The sequence below is a fragment of the Oncorhynchus masou genome, chromosome 20, assembly GCF_036934945.1.
Source record: "Oncorhynchus masou masou isolate Uvic2021 chromosome 20, UVic_Omas_1.1, whole genome shotgun sequence".
In the NCBI taxonomy this organism is placed as follows: Eukaryota; Metazoa; Chordata; class Actinopteri; order Salmoniformes; family Salmonidae; genus Oncorhynchus; species Oncorhynchus masou.
In genome coordinates this window covers 8,646,258-8,673,727 of record NC_088231.1, presented here as the reverse complement: position 1 = coordinate 8,673,727, position 27,470 = coordinate 8,646,258, and the positions used below count along the sequence as shown (strand labels likewise).

Here is a 27,470-nt window from a genome sequence, read left to right as displayed (position 1 = left end):
TTAGTAGAGAGAGTACTCTGTGTGTGACACAGAAAGTCTTGGTGCCAAATGTGAATATTAGCACCGATGTGGAACCCAACTGGCGTCCGCTCCTTGCTACTGTGCATAGGGAAAATGCCCTCACAAAATCATACTTCAGTAACCTAGTGGAACACTGTTCAGGTTTTTGCTTTCTCTGTGTATGCTCATGCTGTTACCTTTTGATCTTTGCATGCTCGTCAATGCTGGTTTGATTAAGCAAGAATCCTGTGATGGCTTGCGAAGTAATACCTCAGAGAGACTGCAACTGTACTCCTCCCCCCATTTTGTTAAGAGTGTTTCTGAACTGTCTATGCCGTAGCCTCTCCCTGCATTGCTATGACAAAAAGCCTATTGTACTCTGTTAAAACACAGATCCAGTCCAAATGCCTTTTAACGCTCGGTGATATCCATCACTGGTCATCGGAACCCTCTAAATCCATACCCAAAGGCCTCCGTCACGCAAAGCAAAAATATCCATCATCACAAAAGGCCCATCCACCATTTTAGTTTTTTCCCCCCAATGAGCATTGAATAACGTGGTTCTAGACTCGCTAACTCTGCAGAAAGAGACAAATCTGGGGGCCACAGTATATGCCCTGTATTGATTAAAGGCTGCTGATCGATACTGCACGGTTGATGGTTAGTAGTTTTATGAGGGGCAGTCATGCCGTTCCCACTTTGTTTTATGTTCCCCCTCACCCTCTGCTGACCCAGCACTCTTTACAGGCTCTGGCTAGGGGCCAGGCAGGGGGAGGCAGACAGGAAAGGCAGGCTGGGGGAAACAGACCAGTCAGGGAGACCAAGTAGGCAGGGGGAGACAGACCAGACAGGCAGGCAGTGAAGTATAGGCAGAGAGGGAGGCAGGACAGGAAGGCTGGAGGAGGCAGACCAGAGAGACAGGCAGACAGACAAGCAGACAGGCAGGGGGTGCGGGGGCGTGTCTTCAGTTCAGCCTCCTAACATCCCCTGGAGTTCAGTGGCAGAGGGAGCATTTGATATTGTGTTCATTGTTTACTAAGGGCTTTGTTTGTTCTCTCTCTGTGTCCTCGTAGAACAGTGAGCTTTTATTCTGTAGTGTTTGAGTAGTGCTTTGCTGTTACTGTGTCCCTCATCGACTGTGAGTCAAGTATTGAAAAGAGAAGTACAGTCAAACGGATATTTGATCATATTTTGTTACAACAATGATATTAACATATCCATGTAAACATTTGTGTATAACATTCAGTGGTTGAATAGGAGTTGTGTGGGTGGTAAAGGTGGCTCGAAATCAGTTTGCATTTTCACAATCATTTTGAAGAGAGATTTGTTTTGTTCTGTTCTGTTCTATGCTGCTGTCTCCTGACAACTCCACACAGACCGTGTGTTGGTTTATTGATGACATGATTTCCAGCTTTGACACACACACACACACACGACACATGCATACAAGGGCTGGTGCGCACACAAATCACACACAAACTGCTAATGCTGGTCTTTCAATTGCTGTGTAGTTCCATGCATACATTTAGTAATACATTCAAGGGGTCATGCATATTTTACAGCTTTAAAGGGTAGGCTAGGGTGAAAACAGTGAGTGACCAGATATATCAGAATCTTCTAAAGATATTTCAGGACATAGTTCTCCTTTAAAAAAGTTATCCACTTCAAATGATGATTGCATATGCAGTACATAAACTATGCCATAATTGACATGCGTTGTGTGGTCCACACAGAAATACCTCCAAGTGTGTGTGTATGACTTTGCAGATATAATGGGTTGCCCTTGAGAGACCTTCACTAGCATTGCAGGGATGATGAAATGCACTCTCTCTTACTGTATTCGCTCTACCTCCCTCCTCTGACCAAACCAGGGAACTGCATCCGAATCAGACGAGCAGTGATCACACCGGCGTTTAAATTGCAGGGGTGGATCGCGGGTGGCAGTCGTACGCCTGAATTGTTGGTCCACACAACCGTCTGGGTTGTTCAAACAGCTTCCTTTCTGCTGTAATTACTTAATTCATTATTCAAATGATAAACTGCTTTTAAAGGGGTGAATTGGATGCTATCCTAGCTGCTACCCTGTAACTTATATACTGTTTACCCTACACCTAAAATTGCTGTTAAGGGCAAACACTATCCAAATGGTCATGTCAGTTAGTCAACCGACATTTGAAACATAATCCAAATCAAACGTAGATGCCCTGGCTCCTGAGCATAACAGAGCAGAGCTTATTCTTTTTGTGTTGTACCAAATGAAGTGACAAATATAAATAGAAAATACATACATTGTCGATGTAGCCTATCTATTTGGATATTTACCTCGTCTTTTTGTCTTACAGATAAGTCCTCCTATGACACAGAACACTGTGATAAGCTCTTCCTGTACTGCCCCATTAGCAAACCTGAGTTCAAAGTGGACAGGAAAATGATCTTTTGGCTTGGTTGTTCAATAGTGGTGGTGGTGGTGGTGGGGGGCTGGAGAGTAAACCCAGTGTTGTGGGGGAACCCATGAGCAATGGAGCTGGATAAGAGAGGGGAATACCAGATAACCTGCCCCGTGTGGACAGTGCAAATGTAATGGGGTTGTGTTGTGAAGCAGACAAGTGAAGTAAAGGTCTAATTATAAGACGTTTAACGGGCAACCTTATAGTCAGCCAGATACTGGACATACTTCACAAGGCGACTGTTCGGTGAGTCAACCTGGGGACTAGCAGTTTGCGTTGTTTACCTAACGCCCATGGAAAGAGGTGTTTGCAAATACCTAATTTAATCTAAGCGTGCAAAAAAGAAAAATGTGTGCTCTTTGCATGTGTAAAATGCATGAAATAGGGTGCCATCTGAAATCAGAGTCGGTTCCAAGGGGCACATTGCAGCAGTGTGACAGCCTTTGGTTCATTCAACACTTACCTGGACAAGTCCCCGGGGCAGCGCTGTTCTTTCATGATGTCTGGGGTTGAGTGGTTGGGGGGGAGGGGTGTTGGGAAGGAGTGTCTGCATTCTGGTCTCTATGCACGTCCTACTGCGTCACACAACCCGCCCCCTCCATCACCTCCCCTACCTCTCTCTCTCTCTCCCCTCTTCTCTCTCACTTTGCAGCTCTCAAGGCTTAACACCAGTCAGCTCTTATATAATCCAGCCCTCATTTGTGGAAATAGCCCTGCAATGCAGCACAGTTATAAAATAGTAAGCCGCACTGCTGCTGCTGGGTTGTGCTCAGGATGGGGGGCTGAGAGATGTGCTCAGGATGGGGGGCTGAGAGATGTGCTCTGGATGGGGGGCTGAGAGATGTGCTCAGGATGGGGGGCTGAGAGATGTGCTCAGGATGGGGGGCTGAGAGATGTGCTCAGGATGGGGGGCTGAGAGATGTGCTCAGGATGGGGGGCTGAGAGATGTGCTCAGGATGGGGGGCTGAGAGATGTGCTCTGGAAGGGGGGCTGAGAGATGTGCTCAGTGAAGTGGCAGCGAGCGAGAGAGCGAGGTTCAGCACACAGTAGCTGTGTTCAAAGAGGGGAGATTGAACACACACTCAAGAGAAGAAAGTCCTTGAGAAATAACCGTATTTTTCAAATCTTCAGTTTTCCTGAAGGCCAATTCATTGCTGCCTTTGATGACTGTATGCAAGCATGCAGATTTGCAGAATTAAGAGACTTCATAGTGGAGAAAGAGTTGATCAGACATTTGATTGGATATCTTACCCTAAGAGGACCAAAATAACTTGAAAGGTGTCGTAGTAGAGGTAGCCTGGTAGTTAGTTCGCTGAGCTACGTGCTCTCATTTGCCTGACGGTAACCTTGCCTGAGACCTGAACCTCATAGAGATAACATTTAGACTTTAGCTTAGCGGGATAGTATGAGTTGAGTGACAACCATAGACCGGTAAGGACCAACATTTGATACACAGCCTGTTCAATGAAACTCATCCAGGCCAGGGGTAGTCATTGATCAAAGAAACATTTCAGAGAAATAGCTCCATCAACTGGCAATGAGAATCCTTCAGAAACTAGAAAAGGTACATTTTCTGAAGAAAATATATGTGTTCTTGCTTCAGCTTTTACTACATGTTTTAGATACAGTGTATATGGTCTAGTTAGATGAGTTGTAAGTATTGGTCTAGATTAGAGCTAGCCTGGTCCCAGATCTGTTTGTGCTTTTGCCAACTCCACTGCTGTCATTGTCAAGCCATACATACACTACCGGTCAAAGGTTTTAGAGCACCTACTAATTCAAGGCTCTTTCTTTATTTGGACTATTTTCTATGTTGTAGAATAACAGCGAAGACATCAAAACTATGAAATAACACATATGGAATCATGTAGTAACCAAAAAAAGTGTTGAACAAATCAAAATATATTTTATATTTGAGATTCTTCAAAGTAGCTACCCTTTGCCTTGATGACAGCTTTGCACACTCTTGGCGTTCTCTCAACCAGCTTCATGAGGTAGTCACCTGGAATGCATTTCAATTAACAGGTGTGCCTTGTTAAAAGAACATTTGTGGAATTTCTTTCCTTCTTAATGCGTTTGAGACAATCAGTTGTGTTGTGACAATGTAGGGGGGGTACACAGAAGATAGCCCTATTTGGTAAAAATACCAAGTCTATAGTACGACATGAAAAGCTCAAATAAGCAAAGAGAAATTACTTAGTCAATACGAAGCATTTCAAGAACTTTGAAAGTTTCTACAAGTGCAGTCGCAAAAACCATCAAGCGCAATGATGAAACTGGCTCTCATGAGGACCGCCACAAGAATGGAAGACCCCGAGTTGCTTCTGCTGCAGAGGATAAGTTTATTAGTTACCAGCCTCAGAAATTGCAGTTCAAATAAATGCTTCAGAGTTCAAGTAACAGACACATCTCAACATCAACTGTTCAGAGGAGACTGCGTGAATCAGGCCTTCATGGTCAAATTGCTGCAAAGAAACCACTACTAAAGGACACAAATAAGGAGACAATTCTTGGGCCAACAAACACGAGCAACGGACATTAGACCGGTGGAAATGTGTCCTTTGGTCTGGAGTCGAAATTGGAGATTTTTGGTCCTATGATTGAGTGTAGTCTGGCCCAGGGGTGTGAAGGTGAACGGAAAGGCACTGGAGCGACGAACCACCCTTGCTGTCTGCCTGGCCGGTTGCCCTCTCTCCACCAGGAGAACGGGGAACGCTATTACGGGGGCTGAGTCACTGGCTTACTGGTACTCTTCCATCCCGTTCCTAGGAGGGGTGCGTCACTTGAGTGGGTTGAGTCTGACGTGATCTTCCTGTCCGGGTTTGGCGCCCTCCTCGGGTTTGTGCCGTGGGGGAGATCTTCATGGGCTAAACTCAGTCTTGTCTTAGGGTAGTAAGTTGGTGGTTTGAAGATCTCCCTCTAGTGGTGTGGGGGCTGTACTTTGGCAAAGTGGGTGGGGTTATATCCGGTCTGGTTGGCCATGTCTGGGGGTATTGCCGGACGGGGCCACAGTGTCTCCCGACCCCTCCAGTCTCAGCCTCCAGTATTTATGCTGCAATAGTTTGTGTGTCGGGGGGCTAGGGCCAGTCTGTTATATCTGGAGTATTTCTCCTGTCTTATCCCCTGTCCTGTGTGAATTTCAGTATGCTCCTTCAAATTCTCTGTCTCCCTCTCCCCTCCCAAGGTACCTGAGCCCTAGGACCATGCCTCAGGACTACCTAGCCTGATGACTCCTTGCTGTCCCCAGTCCACGTGGTCGTGCTGCTGCTCCAGTTTCAACTGTTCTGCCTGCAGCTATGGAACCCTGACCTGTTCACCGGACGTGCTACCTGTCCCGGATCTGCTGTTTTCACCACTCTCTCTCTACCACATCTGCTGTCTCTAATTCTGAATGCTCAGCTATGAAAAGCCAACTGACATTTACTTCTGAGGTGCTGAACTTTTGCAGCCTCTACAACCACTGTGATTATTATTTTTATTTGACCCTGCTGGTCATCAATGAACGTTTGGACATCGTGGCCATGTACTGTTATAATTTCAATCCTGAGCAGGCAGAAGAGGACTGGCCACCCCTCAGAGCCTGGTACCTCTCTACGGTTCTTCCTAGGTTCTTACCGATACCATCTACTGCATCTTGCCTATGCCGTTCTGTACCATCACTCATTCATATATCTTTATGTACATATTATTTATCCCTTTACACTTGTGTGTATAAGGTAGTAGTTTTGAAATTGTTAGGTTAGATTACTTGTTGGTTATTACTGCATTGTCGGAACTAGAAGCACAAGCATTTCGCTACACTCGCATTAACATCTGCTAACCATGTGTATGTGACAAATACATTTGATTTGATTCTTCCTCGGTTCCTGCCTTTGTAGAGTTTTTCCTAGCCACCGTGCTTCTACATATGCGTTGATTGCTGTTTTGGTTTTTAGGCTGGGTTTCTGTATAACACTTTGTGACATTTGCTGATGTGAAAAGGGCTTTATAAATACATTTGAATGATTGATTGCTAGCTAACACACAGTGTCGCCAACAAGACTCCCGCCTGCTGTACTAATAACCAGTAAACAGTGTCCTTCTCCGACAGCGCAATTTTTTCGCCCTGTTCCGTTATCGAAGGCAGGTGCTTGAAGTATGTTTTTTAAGATTTCGCGCACAAGAGCAATATATGCACCAGTAATGTTCAATTGGTTTGAGTAGCTAATCCTAGCCTCGGGCTCATAAGTACCCGGAACCATTTCACTTTCACGCAAGCCTACATCTGAAAGAGATATGATGAGAGACATTGCATGAGATTAAGAGGATCTGCTTGAATAAAGGTAAGTAAAGTTAATTTAGTGCAACGTTCACGCTTCAGAGTATTCATGCCAGCGCTAGCTAACTTTACTCTAGCTACATAGGTATCTAACGTTTGTGGAACCACACCTTCGGGTAGAAGTTATCTAGCTAGCTAGCTAACGCAAGTTGGACAAGACAAACATATTGTCCTCCGTTATAACAAACTTCGCTATTTAGTTAATGTAATATGCGCATTTTCACTATGAATCACAAAGCTAGCTAGCCTAGTTGAAAGTTAGCTGAAGTTAGCACACGTGAGCTAACCAGCTAATCATCCTATCATACATAGATACCGGTACTAGTAGCCAACTGTCTAATTTAGCAAAAGTTAAATGTAATTGTTTGCTAACTAATCCGTGTGAATAAAAGCAGGTTGAGCTAACTAGCTATCCCGCTAACGACGTTACAAGCAACAGTTAGATAGCTAACTGCTAATAGCTTGTTAGCAACAGAACCGGGCCACCATCACTTGCTGATTTAGGCGAACTTTTTAAGCTAATAGGTATGTAGCGTGATAACGTTATCTACTTTTATCAATTGAAACTGACCTTGATATGGCAAGGCTGACTACAAAAATGTATATTCAAACTAAAAATGAATAGTTAGCCTAAAATGTATTTCCTAGCAAGTTTATTCTAGCTAGCTAACATACTGTATCATTGAAATAGCTACATTGTAAATAGCTAGAATATTTCGTCCTTTCATGAGAGATATAAAGTTAGTTGAAACTGGCTAATATTACCTACTTCTGAGTTCAGCAATGCCCATTACACTATTATTTAATGTACATTTGTTCCGTGAATTTATAGATGGAGGCCTGTGGACTGGCTATTAGAGAATACAGTAGATTTGTGTTTGTTGCTTCAGGTGTGGAATCAAATATTTTGTCCTACCACCACCTATTGTACATCAAAGTACAATCTTAGTATCCCTCTATTTACCAGTGGGTGGCGCTATTTCACTATCAGCAACACGTTATTTTTATAAACTGCCTTTGGATTTGACCGTGTATATAATACAGATGTACAGTATAATATAAATAGACTAGGATCTGTCTTTGATTGGGTACGAAATGAACGTGTTATGCAGGCCTATGTCTAGACTCCACAACCTTGGAGACATGCCCTTTTATATCCTAATCAGACAGCCCTAAATGTTCTGAAAACATCAGCCTGAGAGTCTAGTAGGAAATCCAAACAAAAAGGCAATGACTGTCAGCTGCTACAGAATCAGAGTTCACAGGATGTCTACAATACAACAGTGAATAATCAGTGTGTCCTCGGTCCTTTAACATCCAGTCTGGCGTCAACCACCATCAACATATGAGAATAATCCATAACATTGAGTATCAAGTCTTGTGACCATCAACCCGCACCTTGAGTATCAAAAACACTGGAAATCAGGTTTCAAACAATTATGCTGCATCAAGGTCACATTACGAAGTGATGGGTGATGTGCTGTTAGTCAACGGTAGGCAGGCAGGCTATAGACTATGCATCTGAATGGGAGGCGCGCTTTACGAGTTGAGATTGAAAGATAAAAATAGGTACTTTTTAAATCATGGCCACAACTTTTTTTTTTTTTTACGCGACTCTATTTAGAAATGTTATTTGTTGCGCAATGACTGAGTTTACCAAAGCAGGTTTCACTCCATAGTCTACAGGCTCTTTGAGGAGCTACTGTTGCGCTGTCTGTCAGGTGGTAGGTAGGCTATAGTCTCTGTATGCTGTGATATTTAAGATGCATGACGACTAACAAAAATACACACAAGCCAATTTAATTTCAAAATGTATGCAAATTGACCTGTAGACCGATAAACATGTCTGGTAAAATCTATTCTCGCCGACCTAACTGTTAACATCCCCCCCCCCCCCACAACAATTCATTCAGGACTCTCCGTAACCAATGTAGCATCTACATTAATGTAGAAGTGTTTAGAAAAATTATATTCCTATGTACAATAAAATGGACTTCATAATGACAACACATTATTTCTATTGGGCCACAATTAATCTGAAACGCAACCAAAACAAACAGCAAATGCATCCAACAAGTTTGTAGAGTCACACGCTTGATGTAATCATTGCGTGCAAGGAACACGGGACAAAATGCTAAACATTTGACTACTTTAATCCACATAATTTTGCCCAATACTTTTGGTCCCCTTAAATGGGAGGGGCTATGTACAAAAAGTGCTGTAATTTCTAAACGGTTCACCCGATATGGATGATGATAACACACTCAAATTAAAGCTGACAGTCTGCACTTTAACCTCCATAGTCATTTAATAATGTCAAATCCAACGTGCTGGAGTACAGAGCCAAAACAACAAATGGGTCACTGTCCCAATACTTTTGGAGCTTACTGTAACACATCTCAAACACATCTATGGCATGTTAATATACCTTGTCTAATCGTCCTCTATGTTTGGGCTCGGCCATGTGTTAGGATTATTAATATCCTCTGCAAGCAATGTTCTCACTATATAGATGGAGAATGGCGGTGTCTGTGCAAACAGACATCAGGTGAATGGGTCCAAAAATCTTTTTTTTCTGGTTGTTTATCAAAGATTGATCCTGCTTTGTAACATACCCCCAGGTTGTATCATTGCGCCATTCCAACCAGTCCCTCAAACCTGGTAAAATAAGGGTTAAAAATAATAATTTCAAAAAACACTTGGAGGGGAATAAATCTCCTTTATCAGACGTGGCAGCTTCCCATCTGGACTATGATAATTACACGAAAGAAGGCCAAGGACTCTGGATTTAAGCCTAAACAAACGAGGACCAATCGAAAGACACTCTGCAGATGGTACATCTTGGAGAAGTTGTAGAGGAGCTAAAGTTTTTACATTTATTTAATCAGTAAGATTTATAATAACATTAGTAGTAGGTAGACAAATCAAATGGGTACTATGGTGCAGCAGGCAAATCAAATGGGTAGTGTGGTCCAGTAGGCAAATCAAATGGGTAGTGTGGTCCAGTAGGCAAATCAAATGGGTAGTGTGGTGCAGCAGGCAAATCAAATGGGTACTATGGTGCAGCAGGCAAATCAAATGGGTAGTGTGGTCCAGTAGGCAAATCAAATGGGTACTGGGGTCCAGTAGGCAAATCAAATGGGTACTGTGGTGCAGCAGGCAAATCAAATGGGTACTGTGGTGCAGCAGGCAAATCAAGTGGGTACTGTGGTGCAGCAGGCAAATCAAATGGGTACTGGGGTGCAGTAGACAAATCAAGTGGGTACTGTGGTGCAGCAGGCAAATCAAATGGGTACTGGGGTGCAGTAGACAAATCAAGTGGGTACTGTGGTGCAGCAGGCAAATCAAATGGGTACTGGGGTGCAGTAGACAAATCAAATGGGTACTGTGGTGCAGTAGACAAATCAAATGGGTACTGTGGTGCAGCAGGCAAATCAAATGGGTACTGTGGTGCAGCAGGCAAATCAAGTGGGTACTGTGGTGCAGCAGGCAAATCAAATGGGTACTGTGGTGCAGCAGGCAAATCAAGTGGGTACTGTGGTGCAGTAGACACAATCAAGTGGGTACTGTGGTGCAGTAGACAAATCAAATGGGTACTGTGGTGCAGTAGACAAATCAAATGGGTACTGTGGTGCAGCAGGCAAATCAAGTGGGTACTGTGGTGCAGCAGGCAAATCAAGTGGGTACTGTGGTGCAGTAGACACAATCAAGTGGGTACTGTGGTGCAGTAGACACAATCAAGTGGGTACTGTGGTGCAGTAGACACAATCAAGTGGGTACTGTGGTGCAGTAGACACAATCAAGTGGGTACTGTGGTGCAGTAGACACAATCAAGTGGGTACTGTGGTGCAGTAGACACAATCAAGTGGGTACTGTGGTGCAGTAGACACAATCAAGTGGGTACTGTGGTGCAGTAGACACAATCAAGTGGGTACTGTGGTGCAGTAGACACAATCAAGTGGGTACTGTGGTGCAGTAGACACAATCAAGTGGGTACTGTGGTGCAGTAGACACAATCAAGTGGGTACTGTGGTGCAGTAGACACAATCAAGTGGGTACTGTGGTGCAGTAGACACAATCAAGTGGGTACTGTGGTGCAGTAGACACAATCAAGTGGGTACTGTGGTGCAGTAGACACAATCAAGTGGGTACCGTGGTGCAGCAGACTACCGCATATTACACACGGCAGAACTACATTAAAAAAAGCCCATAGATTTAAGAAGTATTTTGGTACATACAGTGCATTCGGAAAGTATTCAGACCCCTTGACTTTTTCCACATTTTGTTACGTAACAGCCTTATTCTAAAATGGATTAAATTGTTTTTCCCCCTCCAATCTACACACATACCCCATAATGACAATGCAAAAACAGGTTTATATTTGCTAAAAATTCTATCAAATGACATTTACATAAGTATTCAGACCCTTTCTCAGTACATTGTTGAAGCACCTTTGGCAGCAATTAATGACTTGCGTCTTCTTGGGTATGACGCTACAAGCTTGGCACACCTGTATTTGGGGAGTTTCTCCCACTCTTCTCGGCAGATCCTCTCAAGCTCTGTCAGGTTGGATGGGGAGCGTCGCTGCACAGCTATTTGCAGGTCTATCTAGAAATGTTAGATCGGGTTCAAGTCCGGGCTCTGGCTGGGCCACTCAAGGATATTCAGAGACTTGTCCCTTGGCCACTCCTGCGTTGTCTTGGCTGTGGGCTTAGGGTCGTTGTCCTGTTGGAAGGTGAAACTTTGCCCTAGTCTGAGGTACTGAGCACTCTGGAGCATGTTTTCATCAAGGATCTCTCTGTATTTTTCTCCGTTCATCTTTGCCTCATTCCGGTCTAGTCTCCCAGTCCCTGCCGCTGAAAAACATCCCCACAGCAGGATGCAGCCACCACCATGCTTCAACGTAGGGATGGTACCAGGTTTCCTCCAGATGTAACTCTTGGCAATCAGGCCAAAGAGTTCAATCTTGGTTTCATCAGACCAGAGAATCTTGTTTCTCATGGTCTGAGAGTCTTTAGGTGTCTTTTGGCAAACTCCAAATGGTCTGTCATGTGCTTTTTACTGAGGAGTGGCTTCTGTCTACCATAAAGATCTGATTGGTGGAGTGCTGCAGAGATGGTTGTCCTTCTGGAAGGTTCTCCCATCTCAACAAAGGAACTCTGGAGGTCTTTCAGTGACCATCAGGTTCTTAGTTACCTCCCTGACAAAGGCCCTTCTCCCCTGTTTGCTCAGTTTGGCTGTGCGGCCAGCTCTATTAAGAGCCTTGGTTCCAAACTTTTTACATTTTAAGAATGATGAAGGCCACTGTGTTCTTGGGGACCTTCAATGCTGCAGACATTTTTTGGTACCCTTCCCCAGATCTGTGCCTCGACACAATCCTGTCTCGGAGCTCGACAGACTATTCCTTCGACGTTGTGGCATAGTTTTTGCTCTGTTATACACTGTCAACTGAGGAACCTTATATAGACAGGTGTTTTCCTTTCCAAATCATGTCCAATCAATTGAATTTACCACAGGTGGTGTCCAAGTTGTAGAAGCATCTCTAGGATGATCAATGGAAACAGGATGCACCTGAGCCCAATTTCGAGTCTCCTAGCAAAGGGTCTAAACACTTCAGGTATTTCTGTTTTTATTTTTTATAAATTTGAAAAAATGTCTAAACAAGTTTTCACTTTCATATTATGGGGTAATGTGTGTAAATTTAGATAAAATATGAAAGTAACCGTGGGAAAAGTCAAGGGGTCCGACTACTCTCCGAATGCACTGTCTACTGCAAAATGAAACAAACTCTAGTAATCGGCTTTGAGTGTGGACAGTATTATTATGCACACTGTATGGACTTGGTTCTATTGCTACGCTCCAAACACTGATTGTGCAGGGAATAGTTAGCTTACGATATATAGTGCATTTTTATTCGATTTTTCAATAGTGAATGTATATATTTTTATAATTAATAGGCTGACATGACCTTTTTATCTGCAGAATATTTCACCACTGTGCTTTCCATCGCCACCTCTTGCTCTCCTTCATTCCTTTCTTGAGTGTGCAAAGAGAGGGGCTGTCAACAGTGACATGTTTAGTTGTGAAAACATGTTAATATGATTGTTCACAGATTTCACTTGTTTATTTGTTGTGGCTTAAGGGGGGGGGGGGCAGTCAACCTGATTTAACTTTTTCTTTTTTTTAATCTTTAATTGCTAAGCGAAAATTATTGTTCTGGCAAATGGGTTCCGGAAAGCAGCAGTTAAACTCTGATGACTGCCCTGTTTCTGGTATCATCCTGTTTGTTTTTGCTCCAACCCCAGTTGTGGAAAAAGGTCAAGGTGGCAGAGGGAGATTAGACTGGTTGGGGAGAAACTGTATTATATTAGGACTTTTAGTTGTCGTCGTATCTACCAGGACCAGACTGACTCGTATCAGCCTGACCGTTTATTGACTGATTCAGTCCTGAGCTACATCTATTTCTATTTCTCAAGTGATGTTTTGGAAGTGCCAGTGCAGGGAGTAGTTATTTCAACTCAAATGTATTAAAAAAAAAGAAAGAAAAAAAAAAAGGAAAAAAATATATTGGGCGTGGAAGGAACAATTTGGACAATGGAACAATGGATGGGAGTAGTAGAGCTAGGACTAACGCAACATGAGGTGAAATCTAGCCTCTTTCTCAAGTATCATGACGTTGCATCAGAAAAGTATCCATAAACATTCTGGTGCTTGCTACAACTAACCTAGTCATTTCCTTTTGCAGGTGTAGCCTATTTTGCGAATCGTTTCTGACACAGGATAGGCCTAGATGAATCATTCTGGACCACCTTTCACACTGTGTGCTTAGAGCTAACATGGTTCTTGTTGGCTGGATCTATTTGGGTGTATCAATCCACACCCAGTGTGTCAATAGCCCATGCTGAATGAAGCCCTATGTCACGCCTGGAACTCAACTGTTATTACTAAGTATCTGTCTATTGTGAAGTATCTCACCGTACAACGATTAGTAACCATCTCTATTGTTTACCTTATTACAATTATTAGCCTAATTATCTGTGACTGACCTATGCTGTTCTTAGAACAAGGCTAATAAAAAATATTTGTTAGTACTACTAGCCTGGGGTGACAGACCACGTGGTACAATAACTAGCTAGAAGTGGACTATGGGTCCAGGCTAGGACCAGGCTAGGTCCAGAGTCCAGGCTAGGTTGATGCTACCTACTTTTAGTTTAGTTTCACTGTCTTTCTACTGCACTGCTTTTTTAGGGGGGAAGACTGCACTGTGAGTTGTTATTTTATTTGGTCTACTGCTTTATGGGGTTATAGAAAGGTTGGGTTATAGTATTGGTTATAGTATTGTCTTTTATAAGTCTAGTATTATTCCTGGTAGAGTTATAATGTCATGCGTCTGGGATAGAGAATATGTCATCAAGTTCTGGTCAATTCTTCACTTGCTTGGCCGGATCTATTTTTGTGTTACTTAACTGGCCTAGGCGTTGTCCGTCCTTTCTGAACAACAATGGAAACTTTATTCAGCACAGAGGAGGCTTTTTGGCACGAGAGAATTCGGCATGTGTGTACGTGCATGTGTAGAGAAGCGCAGGCTACAGCAAGTGTTTAGGATTTAGGCTTATCTACAGTAGTAGTGATGGGGGGGGGATTCATAGCTACGTATCGCAATATTATTTTGACATTATATCGTTACTTTGACTCAAATTGTAAAAAATATTTGTTGTTGCTAGGTAGCCTTTGCTAGCTCTGGTTGGCTGTGCCTGTGCCAAAAATCCAGTATTCATCCTGTAGCTTGTTCCACATCTTTTTAAATAGTGAGCCAACTTGTTTTTAGTAGGGTCGCACGATATATGTGAGCAGTTCACACCCAGTAAGTGTATGTCGTGAATCGCCCATAGATTTGTCCATATCGCCCAGCGCTAAGCTAGGTCTACTACTTCAAAGGGTGGCTGATCAGGTGGTTATCTGAGACCAATACTGTGCCTGCCACTCCAAGGAACTGGAAAGGCTGACAAATGATGCCAATCAATGCCTGCTTTTCATCCGTCACAATGAAAAGCAGTAGGAAGAAGTGTTCTAGAAATGGTTTGAGAGTTCATCTATCATCCACCATCATTAAAGAGATGGACTCTTGCAGTGTTGTCAAGAAACCAGTTGGTCTATAATTCACTGCTGATGTGTTGATACTGACATACTTATTGATTAGGAGGGGGGGAATTTATGGTCATTGATTCCCAGACCTATGGTTGTCACGGTACCAGTATTGCAACACCACGAATCATGATGCTTGCGTTTCCATGACAACAAAGCACACGGCTGAACTCGATTGTCCTTAAAAACCCGCTGTTTTAAAATGATTGTGTGACGGGCCTTTTAGCTTGGGGGTGACAACAGAAAGCTGGGGTTTGCAACATTAGGGTGAAAAAACTTAGCTTCATTATCAATATATGGTTATAGGCCTTACATTTCCTATGAATCATTGATTTATCTGGGTTGAGATCATAGTCGGTCTGTTATATGTTGGGCCCTGCCTGTAAGAGGCATCGATGCAGGAAGCTTCAACCGTTCCCTCTCACCCAGCAACCAATCAGGGCTCTCTTGAGTTGGTTGAGGGAAGCCCCTCCTCCCCCTCTCTCTCTCTCGACAGGCTGCTGCTGCTTTGTCGGGCTAGGAGGAAGACCAGCTATCCTTTTTACAGTGAGCCTTTCAAATGATCCGAAGGGAAGGGAAGAGACTAAATAAAGGGGGGGAGAAGGATAGAGAGAGGGAGAGGAGTGGATCACGGAGTGGGCTGACCATGCGTCCAGGGCCTATAGCCAGAAACCCTCATGTAAGTCAAGGTGGCTTTTATCCTATTTTTTTCCCCCCTCCTTGCCTGCTGCTGCTCCCCTCATCGCTCGGAAGCAGCCCTGGTCTTGTGACACTTCATTGGAAACAAGGGCAGTGTGTGTCAGAGGGGGGGGATTCTGGCTCGGAAGGCTGCGTTTTAGACAGGCAGACTCATTCTGATGCTATATTAGTTTCTTATGACCAATCGCATCAGCTCTTTTCACGTTGGATCTTTTTCAAAGCTGATCTGTTTGGTCATTAGACCAATTCGTGAAAAGACGATCAGAATTGGGCTGCCGATGTAAGCGCAGCCTAAGAACCAACCCAGTGCAGGGAGGAAAATGCCTGGCTGGTATGTTAGCTTTTCAGTGAGACGGCCTGTAGACTAGGCCGGATATATGTGTCTGTGAAGAAATGTAGTGTGTGTGTGTGTGTGAGACAGAGGGAGAGAGATGCAGAGAAAGGAGGAGCTGATGAGAGACCAAGGAGTGGATGGATTGTTGTGATGAATGCATGGACTATCTGTTTAAATGCCTGGACTGACCAATTTGTCTCTGTTGTTATTCAACAAACCAAAGGATAAAGATTTAATTTCATGTTGCAGTTGACTGGAATTTTCCCATGCCTCTTGTATGACTGTGTGGGTAGTTGGCCAATGTTTGTTCATTGAAAAAATGTGACGGTTTCTCTTCCGGTTGTCTGTGTAGCCTAATCATTCTGAATACTTCTTAAATGGCTTTGAGAACGTGTGAATGCGACGTGTGAATGCGACATGTGAATGCGACGTTCAACGGAGGCACCGTGTCTTTAATCACTCAGTGTCATTGAATAAGAATGTGTTTGTCTCCAAGATTACATACCGCAATGTTCGGTTGTAGGCTAATGCATTGACGAGGCCAAACTTTTGACTCCTTATGTTAAGAATGTCACAACATTTGGGTCACAAGCTAAATCTTCTTTTTTTTTATGATGGTCAGAGCGGTTCACGGGCTATAGCTTGATATCCCAGGTGTATTGGGAAAAGGTCAGCTAGGTGTCTGGAGTATTTGTGGTCGTTTGGGATGCAGTGACGGTGCCTGAATGTAGGCCCACTTGTCTTGATCCTGTACTACATTAGTTATTTGGTTTAAACCGGGTGTCATTGCAAGCTTTTATCAAAACTATACTGTGGTGAGCAGCCTTGTTTGTTTTTTAGCCTGTCCTAGTGTTTTAAAATAATTTTCAGTGGAGAAACCTGAACTTAAGTCTCAGTTTACATTGATTTATTATCATCTGCTCCAAAGTTGACTACTTCAGGACCAAGTCTGGCACAGTCTGGTTGTCAACCACCTCCAGGAAGGTCCAGGCTGGGTTATTTGTTGACTCCTCAGTCAATATTAGCCCGTAGTTACATTTACATTTAAGTCATTTAGCAGACGCTCTTATCCAGAGCGACTTACAAGTTAATTTTTACCTTTATTTAACCAGGCAAGTCAGTTAAGAACACATTCTTATTTTCAATGACGGCCTGGGAACAGTGGGTTAACTGCCTGTTCAGGGGCAGAACGACAGATTTGTACCTTGTCGGCTCGGGGGTTTGAACTCACAACCTTCCGGTTACTAGTCCAACGCTCTAACCACTAGGCTACCCTACCCTAACTAACTTTTCCAGTCTTGTTCTTTTGGCAGCAGTTGTTTTAGGAGTCTGTTTGCCAGGGCGTTGGTAGAGCTGCGTTTGTACACTGCCGCTCTGCTGCCAGTTAATTATTACTTTACAGCTAGTGGAAGACCTCTCAATGTTCTCTAGTCTTAGTTCTATTGAAGGGGTGATTTTAGTTTGTAACAATACAAATCTAATCCAATTTTAGTGGTCACATACACATAGTTAGCAGATGTTATTGCGAAATGCTTCTAGTTCTGACAGTGCAGCAATATCTAACAAATAAAAATGTCTCCAAATATCTCAAACCCTTAACCTTAAACATAATTCCTTATCTCACAATCAGTTGGAGGCCATCCTTAGGAGGCCATCTATCTAGATTATCATGTCTTGGCGGCATTAAAATCTCCACCCTCCATATTACTTTGACCAACGGAAATGTTGACAATTTTACCTATTGTCCTCTCATTGTCTCTAAATAAAATAGATACTTGACTGGTAATTGGTAGCACAAGTATTCACCACAATGAATTGAATGTGGTTGACACCTACCAATCTCATAATCCATGTCCCTGTGTTGTCTGCTTCGTCACAGTATATGATCCTTTTAAAGTTGATTTGTAGAATAATGACACCTGCTGACCGACTGGTACTAAATGAAAGCCAAATATCATTAACCCAGTGACGCTTCCAAAACCCCGTATCTGTGGAACAGGCATGAGTTTCTTGAATTAAATAAGTCGTCACTTCCCTTTTTACAATGCAAAAATAAAGAATTCCTTTTCAAAATATGACAAATTCCGCTGGGAAAAAGACTACCACAGTGACTACATGAAGAATACTTGTATTTGTTTTTCACCTTTTTATTTAACTAGGCAGGTCAGTTAAGATACGTTTTTATTTACGATGACCCCCTACCTCGGCAAACCCTAACCCAGACGATGCTGGGCCAGTTGTGCGCCGCCCTATGGGACTCCCGATTACGGCCGGTTGTGATACAGCCTGGAATTCGAACCAGGGTCTGTAGTGACGCCTCTAGCACTGAGATGCAGTGCCTCAGACCGCTGTGCCACTCGGGAGTGTTCACATGAAACGGGTTCTCACAAAACGAAACGTTCTTGCCAGTTACAAATAAAACAGTCCTTTGCACGATGCAGGTAAAAACATATATATATTTGTTTACCAATTGTAAATTAAATCTGACATTTGCGCCATGCATTGGTATTATGAATAGCCATCAAGCTAACATTAAGTGTCAGTGCGAATTGCCATAATTTAAAAAAACGAAAAACAAAGAATGCTCTTTCCTCACAAAATGGAACATTTTACCATTTGCAAATAATATAAATCTAATATAAATTTAAAGCTTATATTCTGGCTCATGAGGTACGACAGTTGAACTTAGCTCATGAGCCATTTTACAAGTTATGTTCTTCAAGAATCAATGGGTATATATCATTAATCGCTAAGTCCAAAAACAGATGTAGCAACTGCAGATTCTAGCTTTCACACATATCCACCGTGCCACAACAGGATGAGGAGCATCGGACCTCATTGTTTTCAGCACAGCTTCTTTTTGCCTGACGTTCCAGCATCTCAACTCTGAACACCATCGCTTTTTCTCTGCTCGCCAGGAACTGTACTATCTGAGAATGCAGAGGATGAGAGAGAAGACTGACAAGATGGAGGAGAACAAAGCCACGAGGAAGCTGCGGGTGTGCGTGGCGACGTGTAACCGGGCGGACTACTCCAAGCTGGCGCCCATCATGTTTGGCATCAAGGCCAACCCTGATGAGTTTGAGCTGGAGGTGGTGGTGCTGGGATCCCATCTCATTGATGATTATGGGTGAGTTTGAGCTGGAGGTGGTGGTGCTGGGAGCCCATCTCATTGATGACTATGGGTGAGTTTGAGCTGAAGGTGGTGGTGCTGGAACTAGTTTTTCCCGATCCACTGAAATCACAACTATTTGCAAATGTTTTTACAATGACAGACATTGTTTATTTGCACTCTGAGGAAAAAGTGTTAATTGAGTAATCATGTCTCAAGTTTTTTTCTGATTGCTTGATCTGACCAGGAAAAACTCCTGTCCTTAATGAGGACCATAATGGAAATGAGTCTGAATGTGTGTTTTTAGCTGTGACTATATTTCGTGTTTGTTCATTTCACTTAGTGGAATTAACTTGATGTGTTTTTAATTTGTCTAAAATGTGTTCTTTCATGAATGAAATGATTGGTTTGACCACCTGTCCTCCTTTAGCAACACGTTCCGGATGATCGAGCAGGATGACTTTGACATCGGCTCCAAGCTGCACACCATCGTGCGTGGGGAGGACGAGGCAGCCATGGTGGAGTCGGTGGGTCTGGCGCTGGTCAAGCTGCCAGATGTCCTCCACCGCCTTCGCCCCGACGTTCTGGTCGTCCATGGAGACCGCTTCGATGCCCTCGCCCTGGCAACGGCTGCCGCCCTGATGAACATTCGCATCCTGCACCTGGAGGGAGGAGAGGTGAGGGGATGGAGGAAGTGATGTCATGTATCTCAAGGTTTTTCAGGATGTAGGGCATATCTGTGTTGGGAGCTGAATATAACTAGATTAAATTATTGGTTGGCTCCCTCCACTTGTAGTTACCTGGTATTTGATATAGGACGTTTTTGAACTGTCGTTTTGTGTATTTTAGTTACTATTTACTGAGTTATTACCATAAAAAAATAACGAGGCTACCAAAAATACACAGAAGTCCTGGAAACCAAAGAAGGCAACATAACAGAGATAATGATGGTCTTGGTTCAATAAAAACAACTATTTGTTCCCTAAGGGAAATAGCAGTGCTTCAGACACTAAATAGCAGTGCTTCAGACAACGAACCGTCACAGAGACAATAAACAGACTTTTACCCTGATGTCTGATCCTTTCCCATCCCAGGTGAGTGGCACCATCGACGACTCCATCCGCCACGCCATCTCCAAGCTGGCCCACTACCACGCCTGCTGCACCCGCACCGCCGAACAGCACCTCATCGCCATGTGTGAGGACCACACTCGCATCCTGTTGGCCGGCTGCCCCTCCTACGACAAGCTGCTGGCCGCCCATCACCGTGACGACTACATGGACATCATCAGGAACTGGCTCGGTACGTGTAGTAGTAGTAACCTATCCTTCACCCCTAAATCAGTGGCGTTCCAACTTTTTCAGCGGGGAACGCAGTTCAATGCAGCATACCAGACTAATAGCCAGGTTCCAGGGCCCAGAGTTTTTCCTGGTCAGGCAGGGAATAACAACCTCTGCTGTCAGTTTCATGCATCATGCAACCAAACTAAAACAGCTACAGTTTCTGCACAGCACCAGCTTTGAACTCCTATTTGAATATGCAGAGATCTCTTGGTCTGAAATAGTACTGACCTTGATGGCCTCGTCCGCTACAGTTACCTGGACTGAGGACAGTGATGGCGTTTTTGTTTTAGGTTTCATGGCCTGCCTTTACATCGCCAAGGTCGCTGTGTCTTTGTCATACAGCTATAACTAACGTTGGTTGACATTACACCCAACATGAACCCACTAGCATTTCAAACACGCACTCGTCAAATGACGCACAACACTTCAGAAACGGCATTTGAAAAGTCAGTCAGCATCCCAACAACTTGTCTTCCCGAGATACTGGTAATGCACCCTAACTTGGAGCGTGAGTAGGCGGTGCCCTGGAGCGCGTCCATGTGACCTGATTGGTTGGCATGAGGTGGAGGCTTGAGTAAAACGGTAATTGACAAGCCTGCGGGCCATTCGGGTTGAAAGGGCCAGCCTTTTTTATTACAACCTTTAGGACAGTGGTATAGTACATATTAGAGGGTGACCGATTTATGATTTTTCAACGCCGATACCGATTTAATAAAAAATTACAATAAGATTTGTAATAATGACAATTACAACAATACTGAATGAACACTTATTTTAACTTAATATAATACATCAATAAAATCTATTTAGCCTCAAGTAAATAATGAAACATGTTCAATTTGGTTTAAATAATGTAAAAACCAAGTGTTGGAGAATAAAGTAAATGTGCAATATGTGCCATGTAAGAAAGCTAACGTTTCAGTTCCTTGCTCATAACATGAGAACATATGAAAGCTGGTGGTTCCTTTTTAACACGAGTCTTCAATATTCCCAGGTAAGAAGTTTTAGGTTGTAGTTATTATAGGAATTATAGGACTATTTCCCTCTCTACCATTTGTATTTCATTAACCTTTGACTATTGGATGTTCTTATAGGCACTTTAGTATTGCCAGTGTAACAGTATAGCTTCCGTCCCTCTAGTTAGCGCGCCCTAACTAGCTAACCATTTCACTTCGGTTGCACCAGCCTCATCTCGGGAGTTGGGCTTGAAGTCATAAACAGCGCAATGCTTGACGCACAACGGAGAGCTGCTGGCAAAACTCACGAAAGTGCTGTTTGAATGAATCTTTAAGCGCCTGCTTCTGCCTACCACCGCTCAGTCAGATACTTGTATGCTTGTATGCGCAGTCAGATTATATGCAACGCAGGACACACTAGATAATATCTAGTAATATCATCAACCATGTGTTGTTAACTAGTGATTATGATTGATTGTTTTTTATAAGATAAGTTTAATGCTAGCTAGCAACTTACCTTGGCTTACTGCATTTGCGTAACAGACAGTCTCCTTGTGGAGTGCAACAAGATGGAGGCAGGTCGTTATTGTGTTGGACTAGTTAACTGTGAGTTTTGCAAGATTGGATCCCCCGAGCTGACAAGATGAAAATCTGTCGTTCTGCCCCTGAACGAGGCAGTTAACCCATCATTCCTAGGCCGTCATTGAAAATAAGAATGTGTTCTAACTGACTTGCCTAGTTAAATAAAGGTGTTATTGTTTATTTTTTTATCGGCAAATCGGCGCCCAAAAATACCGATTTCCGATTGTTATGAAAATTTGAAATCGGCCCTAATTAATCGGCCATTCCGATGAATCGGTCGACCTCTAGTACATATACCGCTATATGATTTGGTACAGTAGCTAGTACCTTCGGCATGGAAAGTTGTGGAAAATGTGTTCTAAGAATGTTGTTAAATCAGTTCATAGATTTCTGGGGCTTTTCGCTAGTCCCTATGGGGCAGAAAGAACAGTGGTAGCAGTAGACTGTTGACTTCCCTCTGTTCAGAAAGTACTAGAATGCTGAGAATGTTCTAAATGACATCCACAGGAGACAATGTGAAGGAGCACGACTACATCGTGGCCCTGCAGCACCCGGTCACCACCGACATCAAGAACTCCATCAAGATCTACGAGCTGATGTTGGACGCCCTCATCTCCTTCAACAAGAAAACACTCATCCTCTTCCCCAACATAGATGCAGGTCAGTGGTGATTGTTTTCTTTTTTTCTCCCCCCGTCTCCCTTTCCTTATTTCTCTCCTCTTTGCCCCGTCATATTACGCAACCACACACACACACACAGATCGTGGAGCTGGAGGTACAGTGTCAGCCCTCCCTTGGTCAATAGTGTGGGAAGGCTGCTCTGTTTAAGGTATTTGCTTATCTAGTTCAGCTGCAATCCTTCAGTCTGTCTCATGATTAGGGCTAGGACTGGTTTGAAGGGCGTAGAACTTCCTCAGAAAGAATTAGAAACCAAGTGACCAGTACTTAAAATCCAACAAAACACTACTGCAAAACATGACATGGCTAGAGTTGAATCTCCGACTGTATACTGTGTAGGAGTCGGTTAAATTAGACATCCCGCAGTCTTCTCTGTTCTGTCTTGTAACCCCTGACAACCCCTGTCCCGTCTCCGTGATGACCCCAACAGGAAGTAAGGAGATGGTGCGCGTGATGAGGAAGAAGGGCGTCGAGCAGCACCCTAACTTCCGGGCGGTAAAGCACGTGCCGTTTGAGCAGTTCATCCAGCTGGTGTGTCACGCTGGGGCCATGATCGGCAACAGCAGCTGTGGCGTCAGAGAGGCCGGGGCCTTCGGGACCCCCGTCATCAACCTGGGGTCCAGGCAGACTGGGAGAGAGACTGGTGGGTGGGTCTATTGAAGTCCATGACCATTTACCAGGTGGTCTAGAATCATGGGTTTTGTCCAAAATGGCACCCTATTCCCTTAAGTGCTTGAATACGGGCCCTGGTCAAAAGTAGTGCACTAAAGGGAGAAATGGTGTGCCATTATGGAGGCAAGCGTGGCCTCCATTTGGAGCAGACTAGGGGGCCTACTTGTGGTTACCAGTGTTTTCATGATATATTTCATGGTATAGTTCTTAATTGATGGCTTTGCCAGTACAGTATGAGTGTTTGGCGATTTGCTTTGTTGTCATTCTTCCAGTCGCCCCATTACGAATGCTTATAGGATGTTGAGCTGTATTTTCTATTCCCAGGTGAAAACGTCCTCCATGTCCGTGACGCAGACACTCAGAATAAGATCTACCATGCCCTGGAGCTGCAGTTTGGGAAGAGATACCCCTGGTAAGCATCATCGCATAACCTCTAGAAAAGGGGTTACTACGGGGTTATAACAAGTTGCAACAGGGAGACATCACCCAGCACAGAAGCAGAGAAAATGTCTAACTAGCCTCTTGGAGACAGGGCCTTTATATCCTAATCAGACAGCACCAAATGTTCTGGAAACACCAGGCCGAGAGGCTTGTTGAAAGACAAAACAAAAGTGCATTTTTCAGCTGCTACAGAATCCATGTCAACGGGATGTCATCAATACAATACAACAGTGAAATAATCAGTGTGACCTCGGTCCTTGTACATCCAGTCTGGCGTCAACCACCATCAACAGATATGACAATAATCCATAACGTTCAGTATCAAGTCTAGTGACCATCAACCTGCACCTTGAGTATCACAATCAGAACACTGGAAAGTGTGTATTACAGAACCTCTGAACTGAACTTAAAGGTCAACTACACCTTAGAACCAACGTATTTGGTTTTAAATGGCCTATGTGGCATTGATACGAGTCAAACATTCATTCTAGTGTCAAAATTGATTACAAAGTGTAAAATAGGATAATTTTGGTCAAAGTCCGTCTCGTCCAAAACAGAGTTTGTCGCGACATACTGGAGAGTTGGGGATGGATTATGATCTTGCCCAGTACACTCTAACAGAAGAGAAACAGCAGTGCTGATTGGATAGAGCACAATCGTAGCAGCCAGAACCTCCCAGACAGTGAGACGGGCCTGCCCATTACTCTGCACCTCAGACTTGTTTACGTAAGAGAACATGTCGCCAATGTTATGTTGAAATAACCCTTGGCCCTAAGCCCTTTTTATAGAGTGGCCACTTACAGATGTGTTTCTTAGTGTCAATCACTTGAGTCTGCAACTTATTTGGCCAAAATGAGAATTGAGACGATCAGAGTGCACTTGTATCCCAACTGGAACATAGTGTCCCCCCCCACAGCCTGTTTTGTAACATCATTCCCTATTAAGCACTGCCAGACAGGCACACTCTGGAAATGGTGGGAAAGTTGTAAAAAGCAAAACCTCGCCAGTGACTTGATTAAGCTGATTGTGGCCTGGCTGTTCAATGTGCCTGACGGCTACTATTTTCTAGCTTCATTGACACAAACACGAGCTAGCAAGTGATTTTTAAGGCACTGATAGACATGGTGTAGCTTGTGCTTTATTTACCATCGTTTGACAGCTTGCAGATGATGAAGTTGTAGACACGTTGTTGTTCTCAGAAGTCAGTCCCGAGCGCGTAGCCACTCGATAGACTAGTCAGTGCCCAGCAGAGAACCGATCGTGCACATTTTGTTTGCTTGAGAAATACTGCACCAAACACCTTTTAGCTAGATGTCAACTTGAGCGACTAAGACCTTCTCTGCAAAAACTTCTAAATAAATTACAGATTAATTCCTACTATTTAAACATTTTGAGGAAGTGGCTATGTTGTTTCTACGGTTACTCAGGAGGAACAAACAGTACCTGCCATGGTACAATTAAGCAATATGGCCGGAGGGGGTGCGGTATATGGCCAATATACCACGGCTAAAGGCTGTTCTTATGCATGACGCAACGCCGAGTGTCTGGATACAGCCCTTAGCCGTGGTATATTGACCATATACCACAAACCCATGAGGTGCCTTATTGCTATTATAAACTGGTTACCAACATAATTAGAGCAGTAAAAATCCATGTTTTGTCATACCTGTGATATATGATCATATATACCACAGCTGTCAGCCAATTCGAAGCTCGACCCAACCAGTTTATAATATGAAAACATTACACACCCACATCAAACCACAACTCATTTGGCTTCAGTCATGGCCGCTAGCATTTCTTAATGAGCAATCATCAAAACGAGGCCACATCAGTGCAGTCACCCTTTAAGTCATCTACTTATACCTTTTTTAATAAAAATAAAACATGTATTTATATGCGGCAGCATTGGCTCTTTCAGTGTTTCTTATAACTGAGATTTGGTCTACAAGCTAAAATCCTCTATTTTCATAGTAACCATCATATTGCAATTTTTCATAGAACGTAAATCTCACTAAAATTCCCCTCTTCATTTGTGTGATTTCCCCCCCCCCCCCCCTCTTCTTCATCCTGTGTGATTCCCCCACCCACCCCCTCTTCTTCATCCTGTGTGATTCCCCCATTCCTCCCTCTTCTTCATCCTGTGTGATTCCTCCCTCTTCTTCATCCTGTGTGATTCCCCCATTCCTCCCTCTTCTTCATCCTGTGTGATTTCCCCCCACCCACCCCCTCTTCTTCATCCTGTGTGATTCCCCCATTCCTCCCTCTTCTTCATCCTGTGGGATTCCCCCATTCCTCCCTCTTCTTCATCCTGTGGGATTCCCCCATTCCTCCCTCTTCTTCATCCTGTGGGATTCCCCCATTCCTCCCTCTTCTTCATCCTGTGGGATCCCCCCCTCAGCTCGAAGATCTACGGCGACGGGAATGCGGTGCCTCGCATCCTGAAGTTCCTGCAGACCATCGACCTTGATGAGCCGCTGCAGAAGACCTTCTGCTTTCCCCCCGTCAAGGAGTGGGACATCTCCCAGGACATCGACCACATCCTGGAGACTCAGAGCGCCCTAGCCGTCGACCTGGGGGGGACCAACCTCCGCGTGGCCATCGTCAGCATGAGGGTAGGGGTGAGGGGGGTTGGAGAGTGGGGTGCGTGAGGTGAGGGTTACACCGCATGTTAGATAAGATAATAATATAATTAGTCGTGATTGGTTAAAACCATAAATCATCTTCCTGGTTGTCCATCAGCAAAATGAACATACAGTACATTACACTCTCCATCTTCTCACACTGCCATGTGCTTCCAAGATTTCTATCTAACCATCCATGTGTGTTCATTATCCCTCTACACCCAACTAGTTCAGGTTTGTAATGCTGATGGATATGGATGGATACCCATAACCACCAAAGATGGAACTAGAAAAGTTGCAGATAAAAAGATGATGTACAGTTGAAGTTGGAAGTTTACATGCACTTAGGTTGGAGTCATTAAAACCTGTTTTTCAACCACCACAAATTTCTTGTTAACAAACTATAGTCTAGGCAAGTCGGTTAGGACATCTACTTTGTGCATGACACAAGTAATTTTTCCAACAATTGTTTACAAACAGATTATTTCACTTAAGTCACTGTATCGCAATTCCAGTGGGTCAGAAGTTTACATACACTAAGTTGACTGTGCCTTCAAACAGCTTGGAAAATTCCAGAAAATGTCATGGCTTTAGAAGCTTCTGATAGGCTAATTGACATCATTTGAGTCAATTGGAGGTGTACCTGTGGATGTATTTCAAGGCCTACCTTCATACTCAGTGCCTCTTTGCTTGACATCATGGGAAAATCTAAATAAATCAGCCAAGACCTCAGAAAAAAAATTGTAGACTTCCACAAGTCTGGTTCGTCCTTGGGAGCAATTTCCAAATGCCTGAAGATACCACATTAATGTGTTCTGTCTCCTAGAGATTAACGTACTTTGGTGTGAAAAGTGCAAATCAATCCCAGAACAACAGCAAAGGACCTTGTGAAGATTCTGGAGGAAACCGGTACAAAGTATCTATATCCACAGTAAAACGAGTACAAAATCGTCATAACCTGAAAGGCCGCTCAGCAAGGAAGAAGCCACTGCTCCAAAACCGCCTTAAAAAAGCCAGACTACGGTTTGCAACTGCACATGGGGACAAAGATCGTACTTTTTGGAGAAATGTTCTCTGGTCTGATGAAACAAAAACAGAACTGTTTGGCCATAATGACCA

The 27,470-nt window shown here is 43.7% G+C and overlaps 1 protein-coding gene across 3 annotated transcripts in view; it reads left to right on the top strand.

Annotated features, from left to right (window-relative positions):
• Nucleotides 1–6,475: 6,475 nt before the first annotated feature.
• Nucleotides 6,476–27,470, top strand: part of LOC135506835 (bifunctional UDP-N-acetylglucosamine 2-epimerase/N-acetylmannosamine kinase-like) — a 30,119-nt gene continuing 9,124 nt past the window's right edge. The window contains exons 1-8 of one of the 3 annotated variants that reach the window (XM_064926230.1): nt 6,476–6,769; nt 18,862–19,073; nt 19,486–19,732; nt 20,150–20,357; nt 22,444–22,596; nt 23,045–23,257; nt 23,611–23,698; nt 26,129–26,342. In XM_064926230.1, coding sequence (XP_064782302.1) covers nt 18,880–19,073; nt 19,486–19,732; nt 20,150–20,357; nt 22,444–22,596; nt 23,045–23,257; nt 23,611–23,698; nt 26,129–26,342 — 1,317 coding nt within the window. In that variant the 5' untranslated portion in view covers nt 6,476–6,769; nt 18,862–18,879. Of the gene's footprint in view, nt 6,770–13,934; nt 14,030–15,423; nt 15,590–18,861; nt 19,074–19,485; nt 19,733–20,149; nt 20,358–22,443; nt 22,597–23,044; nt 23,258–23,610; nt 23,699–26,128; nt 26,343–27,470 lie in introns of those variants that run through there. The other 2 variants (XM_064926231.1, XM_064926228.1) reach the window with 2 other exon arrangements.